The sequence below is a fragment of the Hydractinia symbiolongicarpus genome, chromosome 7, assembly GCF_029227915.1.
Source record: "Hydractinia symbiolongicarpus strain clone_291-10 chromosome 7, HSymV2.1, whole genome shotgun sequence".
In the NCBI taxonomy this organism is placed as follows: Eukaryota; Metazoa; Cnidaria; class Hydrozoa; order Anthoathecata; family Hydractiniidae; genus Hydractinia; species Hydractinia symbiolongicarpus.
This window is the reverse complement of record NC_079881.1, coordinates 15,381,668-15,400,280: the sequence shown is the minus strand read 5'-3', so window position 1 is coordinate 15,400,280 and position 18,613 is coordinate 15,381,668. Positions and strand designations below refer to the sequence as shown.

The window sequence follows — 18,613 nt, the reverse complement described above, 5'->3', positions numbered from 1 at the left end:
ACTACTTAGTGTCTGTATTCTTTACAAAATATGATACGTATAGATGGAAAAATAACAAAACATAAAATTTAAAGTAACAAATTAAACCATTGATTTTACAACTATTTTGATGTTTTCTCTGCAATTTCAAGTTTTTTAGTTCTAAATAAATTGTCCTTTTGATTTTCCTTGGCCAACGCAATAAACGCAAAGTTTATTTTCGTTGTCAGACACAACGTCACTATTGACTTGGATAACATTACCTGAAAAGAAGTCAGCTAATCTCGGATAAAACTATTGACATTCATTACTAATTCGATCACTAAATGTAAATGGAAAAATGCTACGGTGTTTCACTTTTATAACTTTTCATTATGATGGAGTTATTTTCTCCATGATATTCTTCAAATATCATTGTTTTATTGCCTTAAACCCAAGAAATATTTGCTAATAAACTGTCCATGTCTGAAATGGGTAATATTACGTTACTAAGTATTTATTATTTTTATGATTTATTAATTTCCTGTCCATTCGAAACTTTAATATAAAAAGTGTCTAAAACAGCTCAGAATTTGCACATTATATATGCCATTTATAGCATGTAGACCTCAAATAACTAACATTTCCGAGCCGTTTAAGCGAAGCAAAATTTTGCGCTTCTGACGTGTTTACTTCTTTAAAATTCATGTAAAAGATTCAAAATAAAGGATCACATCGAATCATTTCATAAGTATCTAAAGATTGATGTCGAAAGAGAAAAAATCAATGAAACGTTGAAACTAAAATCTTACATTGTGATGAGAACTACAAGAGGCGAAGAATGGAATCAGTGTGTTTAACATCAGATGGTAGACGACATTTGCTTGCAGTTATGGTAGCCAGTAATACACACATGAATATGTGGATGGAATTTTTTTAAATTGGGTAAAGGAACTCGATTCGAGTTCCTTTACCCAATTTAAAAAAATTCCATCCACATATTCATGTGTGTATTACTGGCTACCATAACTGCAAGCAAATGTCGTCTACCATCTGATGTTAAACACACTGATTCCATTCTTCGCCTCTTGTAGTTCTCATCACAATGTAAGATTTTAGTTTCAACGTTTCATTGATTTTTTCTCTTTCGACATCAATCTTTAGATACTTATGAAATGATTCGATGTGATCCTTTATTTTGAATCTTTTACATGAATTTTAAAGAAGTAAACACGTCAGAAGCGCAAAATTTTGCTTCGCTTAAACGGCTCGGAAATGTTAGTTATTTGAGCGTCTACATGCTATAAATGGCATATATAATGTGCAAATTCTGAGCTGTTTTAGACACTTTTTATATTAAAGTTTCGAATGGACAGGAAATTAATAAATCATAAAAATAATAAATACTTAGTAACGTAATATTACCCATTTCAGACATGGACAGTTTATTAGCAAATATTTCTTGGGTTTAAGGCAATAAATAACAAATTAAATTTTGATAAATTTTCTCCCTGATCTTTGTCAGAGCATCTTCAGATCCCAAGTAAAAACGTCTTTCAACATGCATGTACAAAATGTTAAAAATTCTCTTGATAAAAATAAAATGTATAAAAATCGTTTATTAACAATAAAAGTCGTTAAAAATTATAGTATGTTTTCCCAAATTTCAGATAATCGTCTTATTTCATCTTTTTTGTTCAATAAATCCGATTTATGTTGTTTAATCGCTAATGCCTCTTTAAATTTTCTTTTAATAAAATTGTTTTCCCTATAGAGAATTTCTATTTTCTCAAAGTTCATTTCGTGTTTTGTTTCTTTAATGTGTTTGGACATTCCAGAGACGTTTTCTTTATCGTTTTTTGCGCCATTTTTGTGTTCTTTTATTCGTGTTGTCAACTTCCTTCCTGTTTCTCCTATGTAATATTTTCCACAATCTCCACACGTTACTTTATATACAACACCTGATTCATTGTCCTGGTTTCCGTTTTTCAATATTTTGTTGCCTTTTACAACATTTTTTAGCGCTTTGTTTTTCGTATGTGTTAATTTTACATTAAATTTCTTGCATACTCTGGCGATTTGTTCTGAGATGCCTTTTTCATAGGGTAAAAACAATCGAATTGAATTCGTGTCGTCATCAGTCTGGTTTCTTCCATTACATTCTTTGTTTAATGTTTCTTTTATCGTTTTTGTTACGATGTTCTTGGGAAACTCATTTAATTGCATAGTTTTTTGTATATAATTCAATTCTTCTTTGAGGTCTGCTTCTTCTGTGCAAATGGTTTTTGCTCTTCTCGTTAAAGTTTTAATTGTCGATAGTTTTACGTGTAAAGGTTGGTTTGACGTATAATTAGTGTATTGTCCCGTATGCGTAGGTTTTTTATACACTTTTGTTTTCACTGTATTATCATCTTTTCTCATTATTAAACAATCCAAAAATGGGATCTGGTCATCCTTTTCTTCCTCCGCTGTGAATTTTACCTTTGAATGAATGTTATTCAGCTCATTTAAGGTGTCCTCCGTTTTATGTTTTGTAACAGTGAACGTATCGTCTACTTTTCTTAGCCAAATTCTTGGTGCGTGTAACATTGAGTAGATACTATTTTCTTCTATTCGTTGAATGTAGATTTCGGCAAAACATGGCGACGCAGGTGATCCGATGAAGAGACCATCCGCCTGGTTGTAGAATTTGTTTCCTATTTTGAAGGTCATAAATTCAACTGAGATTTTCACGAGACGTACTAAGGCTTCTTTATTAACATTTGTTTTAAAAGTGTCTTCTCTGATTCTCCTTTCTACTTCATGTATGACTTCAGATTTTGGTAGGGAAGGGTACATATCTGCAATATCAAAACTCACCAACTTCTCATTCTCGTCCAAATTAATTTCTTTTACTTTGTTAACAAATTGCTCCGTGTCTTTTATGTATGATTTTGCTGATGTTGTTAGATATTTAAGTTCTTTACTAACAAATTTAGCAATTTTGTAGAATACAGATCCTTGAGTGTTTATTATAAGTCTGACCTTTAGTGGGTTTTTATGAGTTTTTAATGATGGTCTTGCCATAGGTGTTGACGGCGTAATTTGTTTTAATTGTTTCATTTGTTCTATCGATAACATGTTTTCTTTTCGGAGATTTGCGATTTCCTTGTTAATAGCCGTTTTTGCTTTCTCAATATTATCACCTTTCAGTTCTACATATCTCTCTTTGTTGGATAATTCTTGATTAATTAATTCGTCTACTTTTTGTTGCGAAATTATGCATGTTGCTCTGCCTTTGTCGTTTTCGATCAAAATAAGTCTATTTTGTTTCAACCATTCATTTAACTCATTACACAGCTCATTTGTAATATTTGTTAATTTTGTGTTTTTTCCTTTTTCCATAATTCTTTTGCATTCAAATCGAAATCCATTTGCCATTGAAGGTGAAGAAAACGATTTTGCTGCTTCTTCGATTCCACAAATCATGTCAATTATAGGTAATTTCTTCGTTGAAATTTTGAATTCGAGACCCTTTGACAATAACGGAATAAATTCATCAGGAATTTCAATACCAGAAAAGTTTAATAGCGTTTTTGTTTGGTGTTTTTTCTTCTCTTCTGGTGTTATCTCATTATTTTGTTTGAACTTTTTCTTTAGTAATATTTCGAATTTTCTTGACAGATGCATGTTTTTGTGTTGAATTTTCTTTGAATGTCTTTTCTTTGTGAGTTTTAGAAGGTTTGCATAATCAGTAAGAGATAATGTATTTTTGGATTGTTTAATAATGAGAAAAGATGATAATACAGTGAAAACAAAAGTGTATAAAAAACCTACGCATACGGGACAATACACTAATTATACGTCAAACCAACCTTTACACGTAAAACTATCGACAATTAAAACTTTAACGAGAAGAGCAAAAACCATTTGCACAGAAGAAGCAGACCTCAAAGAAGAATTGAATTATATACAAAAAACTATGCAATTAAATGAGTTTCCCAAGAGCATCGTAACAAAAACGATAAAAGAAACATTAAACAAAGAATGTAATGGAAGAAACCAGACAGATGACGACACGAATTCAATTCGATTGTTTTTACCCTATGAAAAAGGCATCTCAGAACAAATCGCCAGAGTATGCAAGAAATTTAATGTAAAATTAACACATACGAAAAACAAAGCGCTAAAAAATGTTGTAAAAGGCAACAAAATATTGAAAAACGGAAACCAGGACAATGAATCAGGTGTTGTATATAAAGTAACGTGTGGAGATTGTGGAAAATATTACATAGGAGAAACAGGAAGGAAGTTGACAACACGAATAAAAGAACACAAAAATGGCGCAAAAAACGATAAAGAAAACGTCTCTGGAATGTCCAAACACATTAAAGAAACAAAACACGAAATGAACTTTGAGAAAATAGAAATTCTCTATAGGGAAAACAATTTTATTAAAAGAAAATTTAAAGAGGCATTAGCGATTAAACAACATAAATCGGATTTATTGAACAAAAAAGATGAAATAAGACGATTATCTGAAATTTGGGAAAACATACTATAATTTTTAACGACTTTTATTGTTAATAAACGATTTTTTATACATTTTATTTTTATCAAGAGAATTTTTAACATTTTGTACATGCATGTTGAAAGACGTTTTTACTTGGGATCTGAAGATGCTCTGACAAAGATCAGGGAGAAAATTTATCAAAATTTAATTTGTTATTTATTGCCTTAAACCCAAGAAATATTTGCTAATTAACTATGAAAAGGCAAACCTATAAAGAATTCATGGACAGTTTGCTTCAATAAACCAAGTACTATCAGCTGGAGCAAAAGGGGTCGGGGTGGGGTAAAGTGAAGTATAAACAGGAGCGAATTCAGGATTTTTTTCGCCTTAGGCGAATTTTTGAAGCAAACGAAACATACGGCGTATTTTTCGCTGAGTTTAAAAAAGAAAGCAGTGGTCGTCGTGTTATATAAGTACGGCCTGATAAATTATTTTAGCATATTTACAACCACGTGGTTGCAAGTTATAGGTTATAATAATAGTCTAGGTATATTCCAAAGATTTTCCGCTAATTCAGTTAAAAATGTAAAAATTTCTTATGCTTAGTGATGAAAAACTCTATAATTAATAGACACTTCCCATATTAAGCTCGTGTAAAACTTTTACAGCATAAATAATAAGAGGCCTATTAGAAAGGCATCTTAAAAACAAAATAAAAAAGTTTCATTAGATAAAAAATGAAAAATATTAGGCCCAGTATAAGCAGAATACAACAAAACAAAAATGCATGTAAAAATATATGTACAACAGTTAAAAAATATTCTATCAAATTTTTATGCAGTAACGGATAATTGAAAACAGATTCACAACACAACAAACTACAAAGAGGAAAAAAACAAAGTCTAAAAAAATATTTAGCCCTCAAAGCAAGCAAATTACTGCTATTGTTTCGGTAAAATCATTTTGTTACATGTTAAGCTATGACTTCTGGCTCTAACTTTCAAAAAGTTTAACCACACTTAAATAGCTGTTATGCGATAGTGGTTATAAATGTCTCAATAACTTTTAACAAAACAAAATCTTTTAAGAACAAGTTGACTACATTATACACATTTTTGGGTCCATGTGACTAGAGTTATAGTATGTATGCTAAAGTCGTTTCCGCCATGTTGATAGAAACACAAGCATTTCCACGCCTGTCAGAATTACAACTTCTTAAGCAAATATGTAAAAAAATTTTGCCATTCTACCCGCCAAATTAAACCACGGCTCTTTCTTATCCTTATTGTATCGAATTAGCATCATTTCCAGGAATTATTTCGATATTACGCTAGAGATTTTAAACCAAAACGTCATAAAGTCTTGTCAAAGTCTAGTATTCTCTTTGTATGTCTGACAGCATGCTGAGAATCCTTTGGAAAGTGTCTATTGCCTGAAGCTTCTAATCTACAAAACGTAAACGTACAAAGTTGTGATGATCATGAACAAATTGTTATACATTACCCACTTACTAGCTACAAAGTGGCCCGCTGGCTAGCTATTCCATTTATTGTGTTGTTATAAAATGTCTTGTTAATTCAAACAAATTTTTTTTTTTTTTTTTTTTACTTATTTATTACTAGTTTTGGATACACAGGATTTTCGCACTGAAAAACTCTCTTTAGGTAAGCGCTGAAGTGGCTGAACTCTCCACCCGTGATAAAAAAAAATAAACATACTCGCATTGTGGGCAGAAACTTTCGCGTATAATAAAAACGCGAATTTTATGGAATAAACTTTCGCGTTTCGCGGTTTTTGAAACAAAATTTATAATTTTCTTGCTTTGTTTAAAGTAAAAAAATAGAACTAATTTTCTTTAACTTTCCACTCGGAATCAGTTTCGTCGTCAGTTTCTCCATCTTCAAAAATGTACCGCTAAATTTTGCTACGAAATAACAATTTAAATTATTCTACCGTGACATCACAAGCGGCTAGCAGATGACTAACTTGCCTGTCATCATCACCCAACATTTTGACGGAAAGGACCGATGGATGACATCTTCTGTGAGCCGATCCTAATAGGATCAAAGATTCCGGAACCTTTCCAACAACCATGCGAGTCAGTGCGAAGTCGTACGTACCTCGAGTGCAACAATGCTACAATCAAGGCTGACTGGAATTAGTCTCGGATCTTCATATTGAACCTGTCGAAGACAATGCAGTACCCCCAGTCGTGAGCACTCTACCTGTTCTACGCAAAAGAGAAAAAAGAAGGAAGCTGCGACAAGTATTGGATGAAATAAAGAAATTAGAGAAATGTTTATCATGGCAAAAAGAAAGAAAGAGACAAAAGTTATTGTAATAGATTGATGGATTGAAAAAAGAAAAAGATTGTATACGTATTAATAATATCCATCCATGTGTCCTTGATTTTTTTTTGTTAACAACAAACTTCTGGAAGGGTCCCTTAAATTTGCTTAGAAAAAAATATTTTTTTTGCAGTCTCGAAAGTTTCTACCCTTTAAAGTATTTAGTAGGCTTATTGAAGTTATTATAGTGTGAGTATAATTTTTTAAGTTTTCTCGCAACATCATTTTTCATTCTTTTTTGAACTTTTTGAACGGTGTAATTTCATTAATAGATTCGAAAGTTAATAAATATTTCCAGAATGTTTTCTTGTTAACACACAAAAGGTATATCATTTACTTTAAAATAAACTGCTGTCTGACCCGCTAATCAATTACGTAATGTCATAACTTTAACAGCCGTTAGGATAGAATCTCCAAGGACGTTAAACTTCCCCTTACTTACTTACTTACTTACTTAATTTATTACTTACTTTATTGCTTACTTACCTATAAACATTTCGATTGTTTTCTCGACCAATGAAATTTACTAAAACTGACACGCGCCAGAATTTTAAAAAGAACAACATGAATAGGTTTGCAATTGATCGCATCACGGATGATTTCGGTCTTTATTTTTACCTCCATATTGATACTTAATGTAAGCATAAGATTCCATCAACTTATTAAATCTGTTTGATATAACTTTCAATAGCTCTTCTTTTTTTCAGTGCATAAACAATTATGTGGCATTACGGAAGCACTAAGAACTTCTGCCACTAAGATAATTCAAATAGTAATATTTAATATACTTTTTTCGTGATATAATTTAGTTATTTGATGACATGACTGAATCGAAACGTGCATCTATTCTGGAACAAACTGGCATGCTTGTACTAATTATTGGAAGATGGTTGTTGCCCCAAGGTACACACAGTCAAGTAAACGTTAATATCCATTCATTATTAGTCCACGTTAAGTATTTCTTAGAAATAAGAAAAAAATCATTTAAAGGAGAGGCGAACTGCGCACGGCACCGCTGCTGAATAAAAGTTTATGATAACAGTGTTGATTTTGAAGACCAGACCGTCTGGCTTAGTCTTCTCCATAATAAATGAATTTACATGTTACAGCCATCATAACAAAAAAGGTCTAGAAGCAAAGATTAAATTTTTACCTAAAACTTTGCAGAACGACAACACACGAAACCCAAAATATAAAACAGTCTGCTAAAAATACAAGTTTTGTTTACATCTTTGTGAGTGCTGAATTATTTATAATTCAGTATTTTTACATTTGCTAAACGGGTGGCTAAATTTAGAAACAATGGAATATATTTCTCCTTATTGTGATAGTCACAGGTTAATTGCACAAAATAAATCAAGATATTTACTATTTGAGTCGCGTTCGATTTGTTGTTGAATATTTCCGATTTGTATAGCTATTAAAATTTGGTGCCATCTTGTCATAACTATATCGTTTGAAGCTCGTTGTTTGTTATGGAAAAAAGACTTAACATGAAAAAATATTGCTGTTAGTCATTACAGATATTTCTTAAGTTCGAAGAAGTTTAAACGAAGGTTATAACATGCTTGTACTACTATAGTACGTAAAATATTTTTAGTTATCATTATTAGTCAAAGACCTTATTTTTAAAATTCACCTGCAAGTACATCCAAAACTTACTTTTTTTCACCCCATACTGCTATGAAAATTCTGTAACTAGTATAGAAAGTGTTGCGGAGAGGTTGCCAAGGCAAAGGCATTAAGCACGGCAAGGAAAGGGCACGGCAAAGGCAGGCAAGGAAACAGGGCACGGCAAAGAGGCAGATAAGGAAACAGTAAGGCAGGGGTAGACAAGGCATAGTAGGCACAAGCAAGGCAAAGGCATTGAGCACGGCAAGGAAAAGGCACGGCATATGCAGGCAATGAAACAGGGCACGGCAAAGGCAGACAAGGAAACAGGAAGAGGAATCAGTAAGGCAGGGGTAGGCAAGGCACAGGCAAGGCAAATGCATTAATGAAGGCAAGGAAAAGGCACGGCATAGGCAGGCAAGGAAACATGAAGAGGAATCAGCAAGGCAGGGGTAGGCAAGGGCATGGCAGGCACCAGAAAAAAGGCATGGGAAGGGTAGGCAAAGGCACGGTGAGTGATGGCAAGGCAGGCAGGGACCTTAATAGAAACTCTCCCCTCTACAACTCAAATATTACGTATTCTCAATATATCTAAATATTAAGTTGCAAATTTCAAATTCAGTACCTAAAAACAGGATATTACATTTATATAAGGTCCATATACAGCGAATCATCAGAATTATGTGTCAATACAAGAAGTTAAACCTTTTTTTTTAAATTAAAGATTAAAAGTCAACTTGGTTCGGATGAATTTGACAATATTGGTTTTTAATAACTCTAACAACAATAAAAGTCAAGATACAGAAATGATCGCAGAAGTCAACGAGAGTCATTTTTTAAAAACGCCTATTTTAGTTTCTTGTTCACCAAAAAGTGTTAGTTTCATTCAAAGTTTTAGAAAAAGAAAAATGATAGGCAGTTTTGAGTAAAAATACAAAATATAGTCGAATATAATCAAAAATACACGGTAAAAAGGCTAAAAATAGGATTTTTTTTATATTTTTGAGATTTAAAGCCAACTTGGTGCAAAGTAACACATGCACTAAGTAATTGATTTTATAAAATTGGCACGTTTTCTCACATATATAAGGATTCAGATAAAAAAATCACCTCGATAATGTGTGACCACACGGATTACCTGGCTGTTGTTAGATACATAATTGTTTTTCCTAGCCCCGTCCAGGATTTGAACCCGGATCTCTCATTTGCATGAGTGCCATAGCCATTAGACCAACAGGGCATAAAATTGTTGAGTGTTTTTAGTGAGTAAAAAAGGCATATATATCTGGAGAAAAAGTTACGCTTTTTTATAAGAACAATTTCATAAGAGATGAGCCGTCAAATTTGCGAAAAATAAGAACAGATTCAGGCTCAAATCATTAGTTTCTTAAATTTTCTTTTCGTCGTTAGAACTATGATTTTGAGATATATAAATGACATCTATAAAAATGAAATAGAGAACAACTTCTCAAAAAGCAATGCCAACATTTTATGGACTAATATTCTTTTAAAAAAAATTAACAAATTTATAAAATTCAAACGTACCGTATTTGCTGCGGCTCTCATTAATTTATAAGGGGGTGCTAATTAAAGGGAGTTTTATATTAAATAAAATCAACAACAAATATAGCTTTAACTTTTCTCCTCAACTAAACAATAAAAGCAATAAATCTAACTAAAGAAGTGTTTTATGTCTCATTTACAAAAAAGATTGCTAAAGTATTGTGTTGTATATACAGTTAAGGTCAAGTTACAGAAAGGGAAATTATTTCCCGGTGTAGAAATTATGAGATTTCCCAATTGCAAATTATTTTTGATTTCTGAAAGGTGTTCTGACTGCAAAAATGAATGTGATATAGATGATTGTACAAGAAGCGATGATATTACATTCTGTTTATAATCTGACGAATTAGAATCCGTAAAAATATGGCACCTAGTTTGGTATATTTAGCACGAGGGTGCTGATAAGCCGCATACGCCGTAAAAAGTGCGGGCGTTTTCGGGCGAGTTCGGCGTTTTGAAAAAAATTCAGGTATTTGCCCGAAAAAACCGCATAGTCCCGAACAATGCCCGAAAAAAAAAAAGATTCACCACAAATGACTCTCGAAGAATTATTTAAAAAAGTATAAAAATTTAAATGAACTAACTATGTGATAGCGAAGTTCTTAAAAGAACTGTTTTTTATGATTTGTGATAAGATTTACTTGATAAATAACTTATATATAAACTTTATTAACTCCTTTCTCTTCAAACGCATTCTTTTAACTGTCGTCCGCCATGTTTATGTTACAAGGTATTGCATTTCGGGAATGTTCCGGGCGAGTTCAGGCGTGTTCGGGAAAGTGCGGGCGGTTTCGGCCGACAACCGTCAATTTAATTCGAAAAGTCACCCGAACTCACCCGTATATATGCGGGCATTTGCGGCTTATCGGCACCCTCTTTATTTACCTAGAAAATCTTAGCCACTAAATTATGTTTTATGCTTTAGTTAGGGATCTTTTTAGGGGTGTGAATGAGCTAAAAGTGAAAAATAGTGATAGCTCTACATAACCTTCCATTTTCACTATATTTTTCAAAATAAATACTATGGACAAGGTTGCAAAAAACACATTATGGAGGTTGCATTTATTCTTTTATTTATAAAAAAAAGTCCAGGCTCTTCTGCTAAAAAGAATATATGTCTATACCAATGTTCTTTTGCTGATTTGGCTAAACTTTTGGTTCTTAGTTTTTTGTCTAAAATGTTAGAAGCAACATATTTTGTGGATAATTGTAGATATTTGATGGTACTTTCCTAATCAGAGCATAATTAACTCATTGTGCAGTATGTGTATGACTAGAAAATATGTCTTAAGGATCATTTAAATCTAGCTACATAGCTAATTTTATGCCGGCCAAGTAGCCAGTTTTATGTCAGATAAGTAGCTAGTGAGAAAAACAGTTTTGTGCTGGTTAACTACCTAGTTTATGCTGCTAGCTAGCCAATTTGGTAGTGTTATACCAGCTTATTTTGCCACATATGTTGGTAGTTATTTGCTAGTTAGGTGTGGGTGAGAAGAGGTTCATTACAATAAGAAAGAGTTCATTACATGTAAAGGAATAATGATATGCTAGCTAGCTAAAAACATACCCTTTCTTCGTTTTCTTGAACAAGCCCTTCCGTCAGTTGCGATATAGCTTAGATTAACGAAAGTTTGAGTTTGAGGCGCTATGTGTCCGAGAAAAAAGTCATGTGATATTAGTAAAATTATTATGTGTATCACGTGGCTAAAAATTGTAGGCAAACTTAATCTCAACTGGAAACAGCACTATTTACGCTTGGTTAAAAAACAACAAAAACTCCATCGCCGTGCTAAAAACATATTGTCTCGCTTACTAAAAAATGTAATTAAGAATGACCATATTAAATCGCTGGGAAACTGACTCAAAAAAGGCCGAATTTTGGATATTTTTGATGTATAGGGGGGACGAGGCGCGGAAATCGTATAGAAACCCTATATACTCTCCACCGTACTTCCTTTTTCTTTTATATTTGGCTTATTTAATGAGGAAATGGGCTCCGCTACGCTCCGGGCGCTGACGCGCCCTCCGCTTCTCTCCGCAAAAATGTTGTTAGAAAAGATAAATATATATACTTAGTTGTGAAATATGGTTATTTATTTGTTATCAAAGTAGTGATCTTAGTAGATTTTAGGATTTATAAATCTATAAAAAAATTTCTCTAGCTTAAAATTTATTTTCTGGCTGCCGCAAAATAATATTTTGTTCGTCTCTCCTTTAAAGGCTTCATCCACATTATATTTTTCAACAATTACAGAAATGTTCTATGATTATTGAAAAAAACATACAATACAGATAAAGCCATAAATTGATATTTTCTCTTACAAATTATACCTCCTGCATTGGTGATGGCTTGAAATTATTTCCTTATGCCATGATTATTTCGTCTTTAAACGTTACGTTTCTACAGCGCAAATCTCTGTGCTAAATATTTGTAAAATCTAAGAATTTCACGTAACTCTTCGCAGATCATAAGATTTGTACACTTTCATAACTATTTTAACAGGCATCAAAGTAATACCTGGGTATCCACAATGTTATTGCTTTTAATTTAGGCTCAATATCCAAAGAAGCATTTTCTCAAATCCTTCTTATCTATATTGGCACCGCTGCCGATATCGTAGAGTTTAGTGAGATATACGGTGAAGATGACGAGCAACTGAAAAAGCAGCTTAAAGAAGATACGGCAGACGTATTGCATGGCGTCATGGCTGTATGGGCTCTTAGCGTTCTCCAGTTTTCACTAACAATAGCACTACCTGAGGATGCGTTAAAACAAGAAGAAAAGGGAAGCAGCGATGAAGAAGAAAACGATGTACAGGAATTTAGCTATTTCCAAGCTAAATTATCGAATAAAATTGCTCCAATGTCTTACATGCACTACAAATCAATGTTACGAGAAGGATTTCAACACAAACCTAGGTTGAATAAAAATTTAAAAAGAAGCCCAAGTGATGCACAATTAGCGTTTAAAGAGAAATACGATAACACCTCTGAAACTTTACGTTCGTTACGTTTAAGAGCCGGTTCAATGCAAGAAAATAAAACAAACGAAGGAAATTATACTATAAATTACACATGTTCATCATTAGAAAAAAACAAGTCAAAAGCTGATACGCCATCACCAGAAATTAACACAGTTCCCTCTCGTGTAAAGCTGCCTCAAGGAGAAAGAGTGCCGACAAACATTGGGTCACCCAACAGCATTAGAAGCTTGCGTACAGGAAAGACAAGTAGTATACGATCAAATAAATTTATACGCTCGCCACATAGCTCAAAATCATCTCGAAGTACTGAATCAAGAAAAAGTAATTATAGTTCTGAGTCAAATAAGAAAATAAGCACGTGGCAAAGGTTAGTAGAGAGAGCACCATTTTACAAAAAGGAGAGAAGAAAAAATAGAAAAGACTCTACAAAAGCTGATAATAGTTTAGGTATTGGCAAGAAGGAAATACAAGGATGTTTTTTAAGATATCTTGATCTAATTGGTATTTTAATACCAGTGTGTCTACAGGATGGTCCTTTTTTCATATTACGCTTCGTCCTAGTTGTCCATTATAACATTGTCACAGAAATGATATTTTTGCTGACTACCAAAAACGCGCTCGTCGTAATTTTACAGGTGTATCGCATTTTGTTAATGTATTGTTCAGAGCCGAAAAAAGAACCCGATGTTAATGATCCATCCACACGTGTAAGAACGGCTATGGACACAAATAAGAAATTATCAGAAAAAAGTCCATTCCGAGTTCAAAGAGCAAGTATTGCAATACAAGCTATTAGTCGCATGCACACCCAAGTTAATCAAACAGCTGGACCTGATAGCGGCACAAATCTACCAATGACTAAGGATGGTAGATCACATGTTGTTATAAATCTTCAAGACTTGCAGCAGTGCCCATAAGTCTTGAGAGAAGGATAAACGATATTATTATTTACTTAAAAATAAAGCAGTATTTGTAGAAGAAACACATCATTGAATTATTTAAACAAAATGTATGTCGCAGGGGTTAGATTGCAGTTGCGTATAAAAAGTTTTAGGAGCACAGAAAACTTTATTTTTTTTGAATTGTCTATTAAGAAAGAAAAAAATAAACCACTATACCGGGGAAAAAGTAAATAACAAATACTAATGACTATAACTTTTTTCGTTACCTATTTACGACTAGTACTTTTGGTTATTTCTATATCCGAGAGACATTTTTCATATTTTTTTTTTCGAATTCTTCTTTGTTTGTTTTTTTCAATCTTTTATATTCACTTGTTCACATTTTTTAATTCCTGAAAGGCGATACAAAGTGCTACTAATGCTAAGGGCCTTTTATTTTATAAACAGTTTATGGTGTAACGTACCTGGATAACTTAAATCATATGATTTATGTTAGGGTTTTTTTATAGTTTTTAGTTAGGTTTAACACATCATACAAGATTCCGCAATTAATCGCGCGTAAATAGACAAAAAAACACAATGAAAAAAAACATTCGGCGTATTTAATCTGTATTCGGAATTCAAAGTTTTGTCTTGCGGAAACAGAAGACAAATTTGCTAAAATGCGGGTAAAAACAGAGTTTTATTCTACCTTCAGCCAAATTTGGCCGCAAATATGCCATACAAGCAGTTAATTTAACAGTGTAAAAACAATTTACCTTTATACGAATTGGCAAACTCTGTAAACGTCCAACGTGGACATGTTTAATTTCTTACCTGTTAGCTTTTCTGACGACACAAAGTTAGTAATACAATAACCAGGCGATAAGCCAGTGGAAAAATCAACTTAGGCAAGAAAGAAACGAAAAACTTGACTTCGTTAACACGTCTCTTCCGGAACGGGTGGGTTAACTCAGCTTTAGGAAATTGGTCCTAATATGATCTCAGGTAGTCCTTAGCTACCAACGTCTGTTACTTACAGCCGTTTCAAAGATATCAGGCCTCGACCATAAAGGTGCAATGCAACGGCTTCCCTAATTTTGAAATTTACGTCAGTCTAATGCATTGACGTCGTGCCGTAGCAAATCAGACAAAAAATTAATCACAGGAAAGTGAAGATATCTACTTTGCCAGTCACAGACAGACACAACTTTCGTCTCTATAATAAAAGCCGTATTCTGTCTGTTTGTGCGGTTACAGATAACATTACATGGTTACAGATAATCTTTTGATATTTCCGCGATCCAGGTGTCGTTTAATCGAACCTCATTATTATTAATCTCATTATTACTTAAAAATAAATTCAATAAATTAATTTCTTTAATTAATTTATTAATTTAATTTATTAACTTAATTAAAATAAATCGATTAAGTGGTTAAACTGAATGTGTTATTATTTTGATACGCCATTTTGAATATGAACCACCTTGATCTTAATCGCCTATCCCGCTCACGAGACAAAAACAAATGCGACCTACTTTTTTTTGACCGCTCGCAAGTAATCTTCGCCCCGTTATTTGAAAAACCAATTCAAGAATACCAATCTGTTGACGACACACCAAGCTAGCTTGGTGTGTCGTCAACAATGGATGATCGTTAACCGCTGAGGGTTGGTGACCAGATGGAAAATTCCAGGGTACTCACAAGATCTGACCCTCAGGTGTCGTATAGTTTTGACAATATAAGGCGTATTACTTCACGAAAATTTATATACAATACCAGGAAGTAAAGATCTTGGAAGACAATCCTTGAAACGAAACATGGCAGGCAATCTTAACCAAGATCGAAAAAAGCAGTAAGGAACGACTGGGCAGGTCTTTAGAGAAAGCTTTCCTAAGACGAAACCTAGCCTGTAATGATACGGTTTTCCAAATATGGTAATACGATTAATACCTTCTTGTAATGTCTACCACTCAGGACATTAATAAGGCAGGGCTTGTAACACTTTTATTGATCTTATCTTAGATTTTTTTGCTGACGTCAGCAGTGCAGTGCAGATAAGAAACATTGCGAAATTTAGTTTATTTTTTGTCTGAACGATGATGTTTTGCTGATTTCAGCAGTGCATATGCAAAAAAAATGTTTTTAAAATCTTACACAAAATATCAAATCTTACACAAAATAAAAAAGAAAAGCTTGCAAGGTATAAAATCTAGTTGATAAAAAGTTACAACAACGACACTCACAAAACCGACAGTTACAACACCGACAGTCACAACACCGACAGTCACAACACGGATAATAACAATGTCAGAAATAACACATCTCAAATATGTACATCTTATAATTGATTATGTTGAAATCCCTCAGTATTTTATTCTGAAATGTCAAAAAGGCGGCCTGCAAGAGCACAAATCAACAAATATATAAGTTATTTTACACATTTTAAATATTGTCTTTTCCTTAAAAGCTTATACAAAAATATGAACTAGTATAGAAAGTGTTGCGGAGAGGTTGCCAAGGCAAAGGCATTAAGCACGGCAAGGAAAGGGCACGGCAAAGGCAGGCAAGGAAACAGGGCACGGCAAAGAGGCAGATAAGGAAACAGTAAGGCAGGGGTAGACAAGGCATAGTAGGCACAAGCAAGGCAAAGGCATTGAGCACGGCAAGGAAAAGGCACGGCATATGCAGGCAATGAAACAGGGCACGGCAAAGGCAGACAAGGAAACAGGAAGAGGAATCAGTAAGGCAGGGGTAGGCAAGGCACAGGCAAGGCAAATGCATTAATGAAGGCAAGGAAAAGGCACGGCATAGGCAGGCAAGGAAACATGAAGAGGAATCAGCAAGGCAGGGGTAGGCAAGGGCATGGCAGGCACCAGAAAAAAGGCATGGGAAGGGTAGGCAAAGGCACGGTGAGTGATGGCAAGGCAGGCAGGGACCTTAATAGAAACTCTCCCCTCTACAACTCAAATATTACGTATTCTCAATATATCTAAATATTAAGTTGCAAATTTCAAATTCAGTACCTAAAAACAGGATATTACATTTATATAAGGTCCATATACAGCGAATCATCAGAATTATGTGTCAATACAAGAAGTTAAACCTTTTTTTTTAAATTAAAGATTAAAAGTCAACTTGGTTCGGATGAATTTGACAATATTGGTTTTTAATAACTCTAACAACAATAAAAGTCAAGATACAGAAATGATCGCAGAAGTCAACGAGAGTCATTTTTTAAAAACGCCTATTTTAGTTTCTTGTTCACCAAAAAGTGTTAGTTTCATTCAAAGTTTTAGAAAAAGAAAAATGATAGGCAGTTTTGAGTAAAAATACAAAATATAGTCGAATATAATCAAAAATACACGGTAAAAAGGCTAAAAATAGGATTTTTTTTATATTTTTGAGATTTAAAGCCAACTTGGTGCAAAGTAACACATGCACTAAGTAATTGATTTTATAAAATTGGCACGTTTTCTCACATATATAAGGATTCAGATAAAAAAATCACCTCGATAATGTGTGACCACACGGATTACCTGGCTGTTGTTAGATACATAATTGTTTTTCCTAGCCCCGTCCAGGATTTGAACCCGGATCTCTCATTTGCATGAGTGCCATAGCCATTAGACCAACAGGGCATAAAATTGTTGAGTGTTTTTAGTGAGTAAAAAAGGCATATATATCTGGAGAAAAAGTTACGCTTTTTTATAAGAACAATTTCATAAGAGATGAGCCGTCAAATTTGCGAAAAATAAGAACAGATTCAGGCTCAAATCATTAGTTTCTTAAATTTTCTTTTCGTCGTTAGAACTATGATTTTGAGATATATAAATGACATCTATAAAAATGAAATAGAGAACAACTTCTCAAAAAGCAATGCCAACATTTTATGGACTAATATTCTTTTAAAAAAAATTAACAAATTTATAAAATTCAAACGTACCGTATTTGCTGCGGCTCTCATTAATTTATAAGGGGGTGCTAATTAAAGGGAGTTTTATATTAAATAAAATCAACAACAAATATAGCTTTAACTTTTCTCCTCAACTAAACAATAAAAGCAATAAATCTAACTAAAGAAGTGTTTTATGTCTCATTTACAAAAAAGATTGCTAAAGTATTGTGTTGTATATACAGTTAAGGTCAAGTTACAGAAAGGGAAATTATTTCCCGGTGTAGAAATTATGAGATTTCCCAATTGCAAATTATTTTTGATTTCTGAAAGGTGTTCTGACTGCAAAAATGAATGTGATATAGATGATTGTACAAGAAGCGCTTGTCTGGATTTAGATGAGTTGCAGCACGACTTAATATTTTGATTTGCATCCACACCAATGGACATATGCATGCATATGGACAGGCAGAAAATATCTTATAAATGAACAGAAAAATGTTTGTTTTTGGAAAAACTAGCTACCAGTGTCTGTATTAGCTAATCCACAGTTCCGGGCACAATATTTCACGAGCCAATGATATTACATTCTGTTTATAATCTGACGAATTAGAATCCGTAAAAATATGGCACCTAGTTTGGTATATTTAGCACGAGGGTGCTGATAAGCCGCATACGCCGTAAAAAGTGCGGGCGTTTTCGGGCGAGTTCGGCGTTTTGAAAAAAGTTCCACTACGGGGCGGTGTTGAATACCTGGCAAAGCCACCCTTTAAGCCTCTGGTCCACTCAGCTCAATTTTGCTACCTACTGCGCAACATCCGCTTGTGGTATTTCTATGCAGCATCTAGCCACTTCTTTGCCGCTTGTTCGCAGTGTCTACA

The 18,613-nt window shown here is 33.5% G+C and overlaps 1 protein-coding gene across 1 annotated transcript in view; it reads left to right on the top strand.

Annotated features, from left to right (window-relative positions):
• The window catches only part of LOC130648417 (uncharacterized), a 32,594-nt gene extending 15,068 nt beyond the window's left edge, over positions 1–17,526 (top strand). Inside the window, exons 4-5 of the mRNA XM_057454468.1 lie at positions 7,608–7,701; positions 12,525–17,526. Coding sequence (XP_057310451.1) covers positions 7,608–7,701; positions 12,525–13,873 — 1,443 coding nt within the window. The 3' untranslated portion in view covers positions 13,874–17,526. The remainder of the gene's footprint in view (positions 1–7,607; positions 7,702–12,524) is intronic.
• The last annotated feature ends 1,087 nt before the right edge of the window (positions 17,527–18,613 follow it).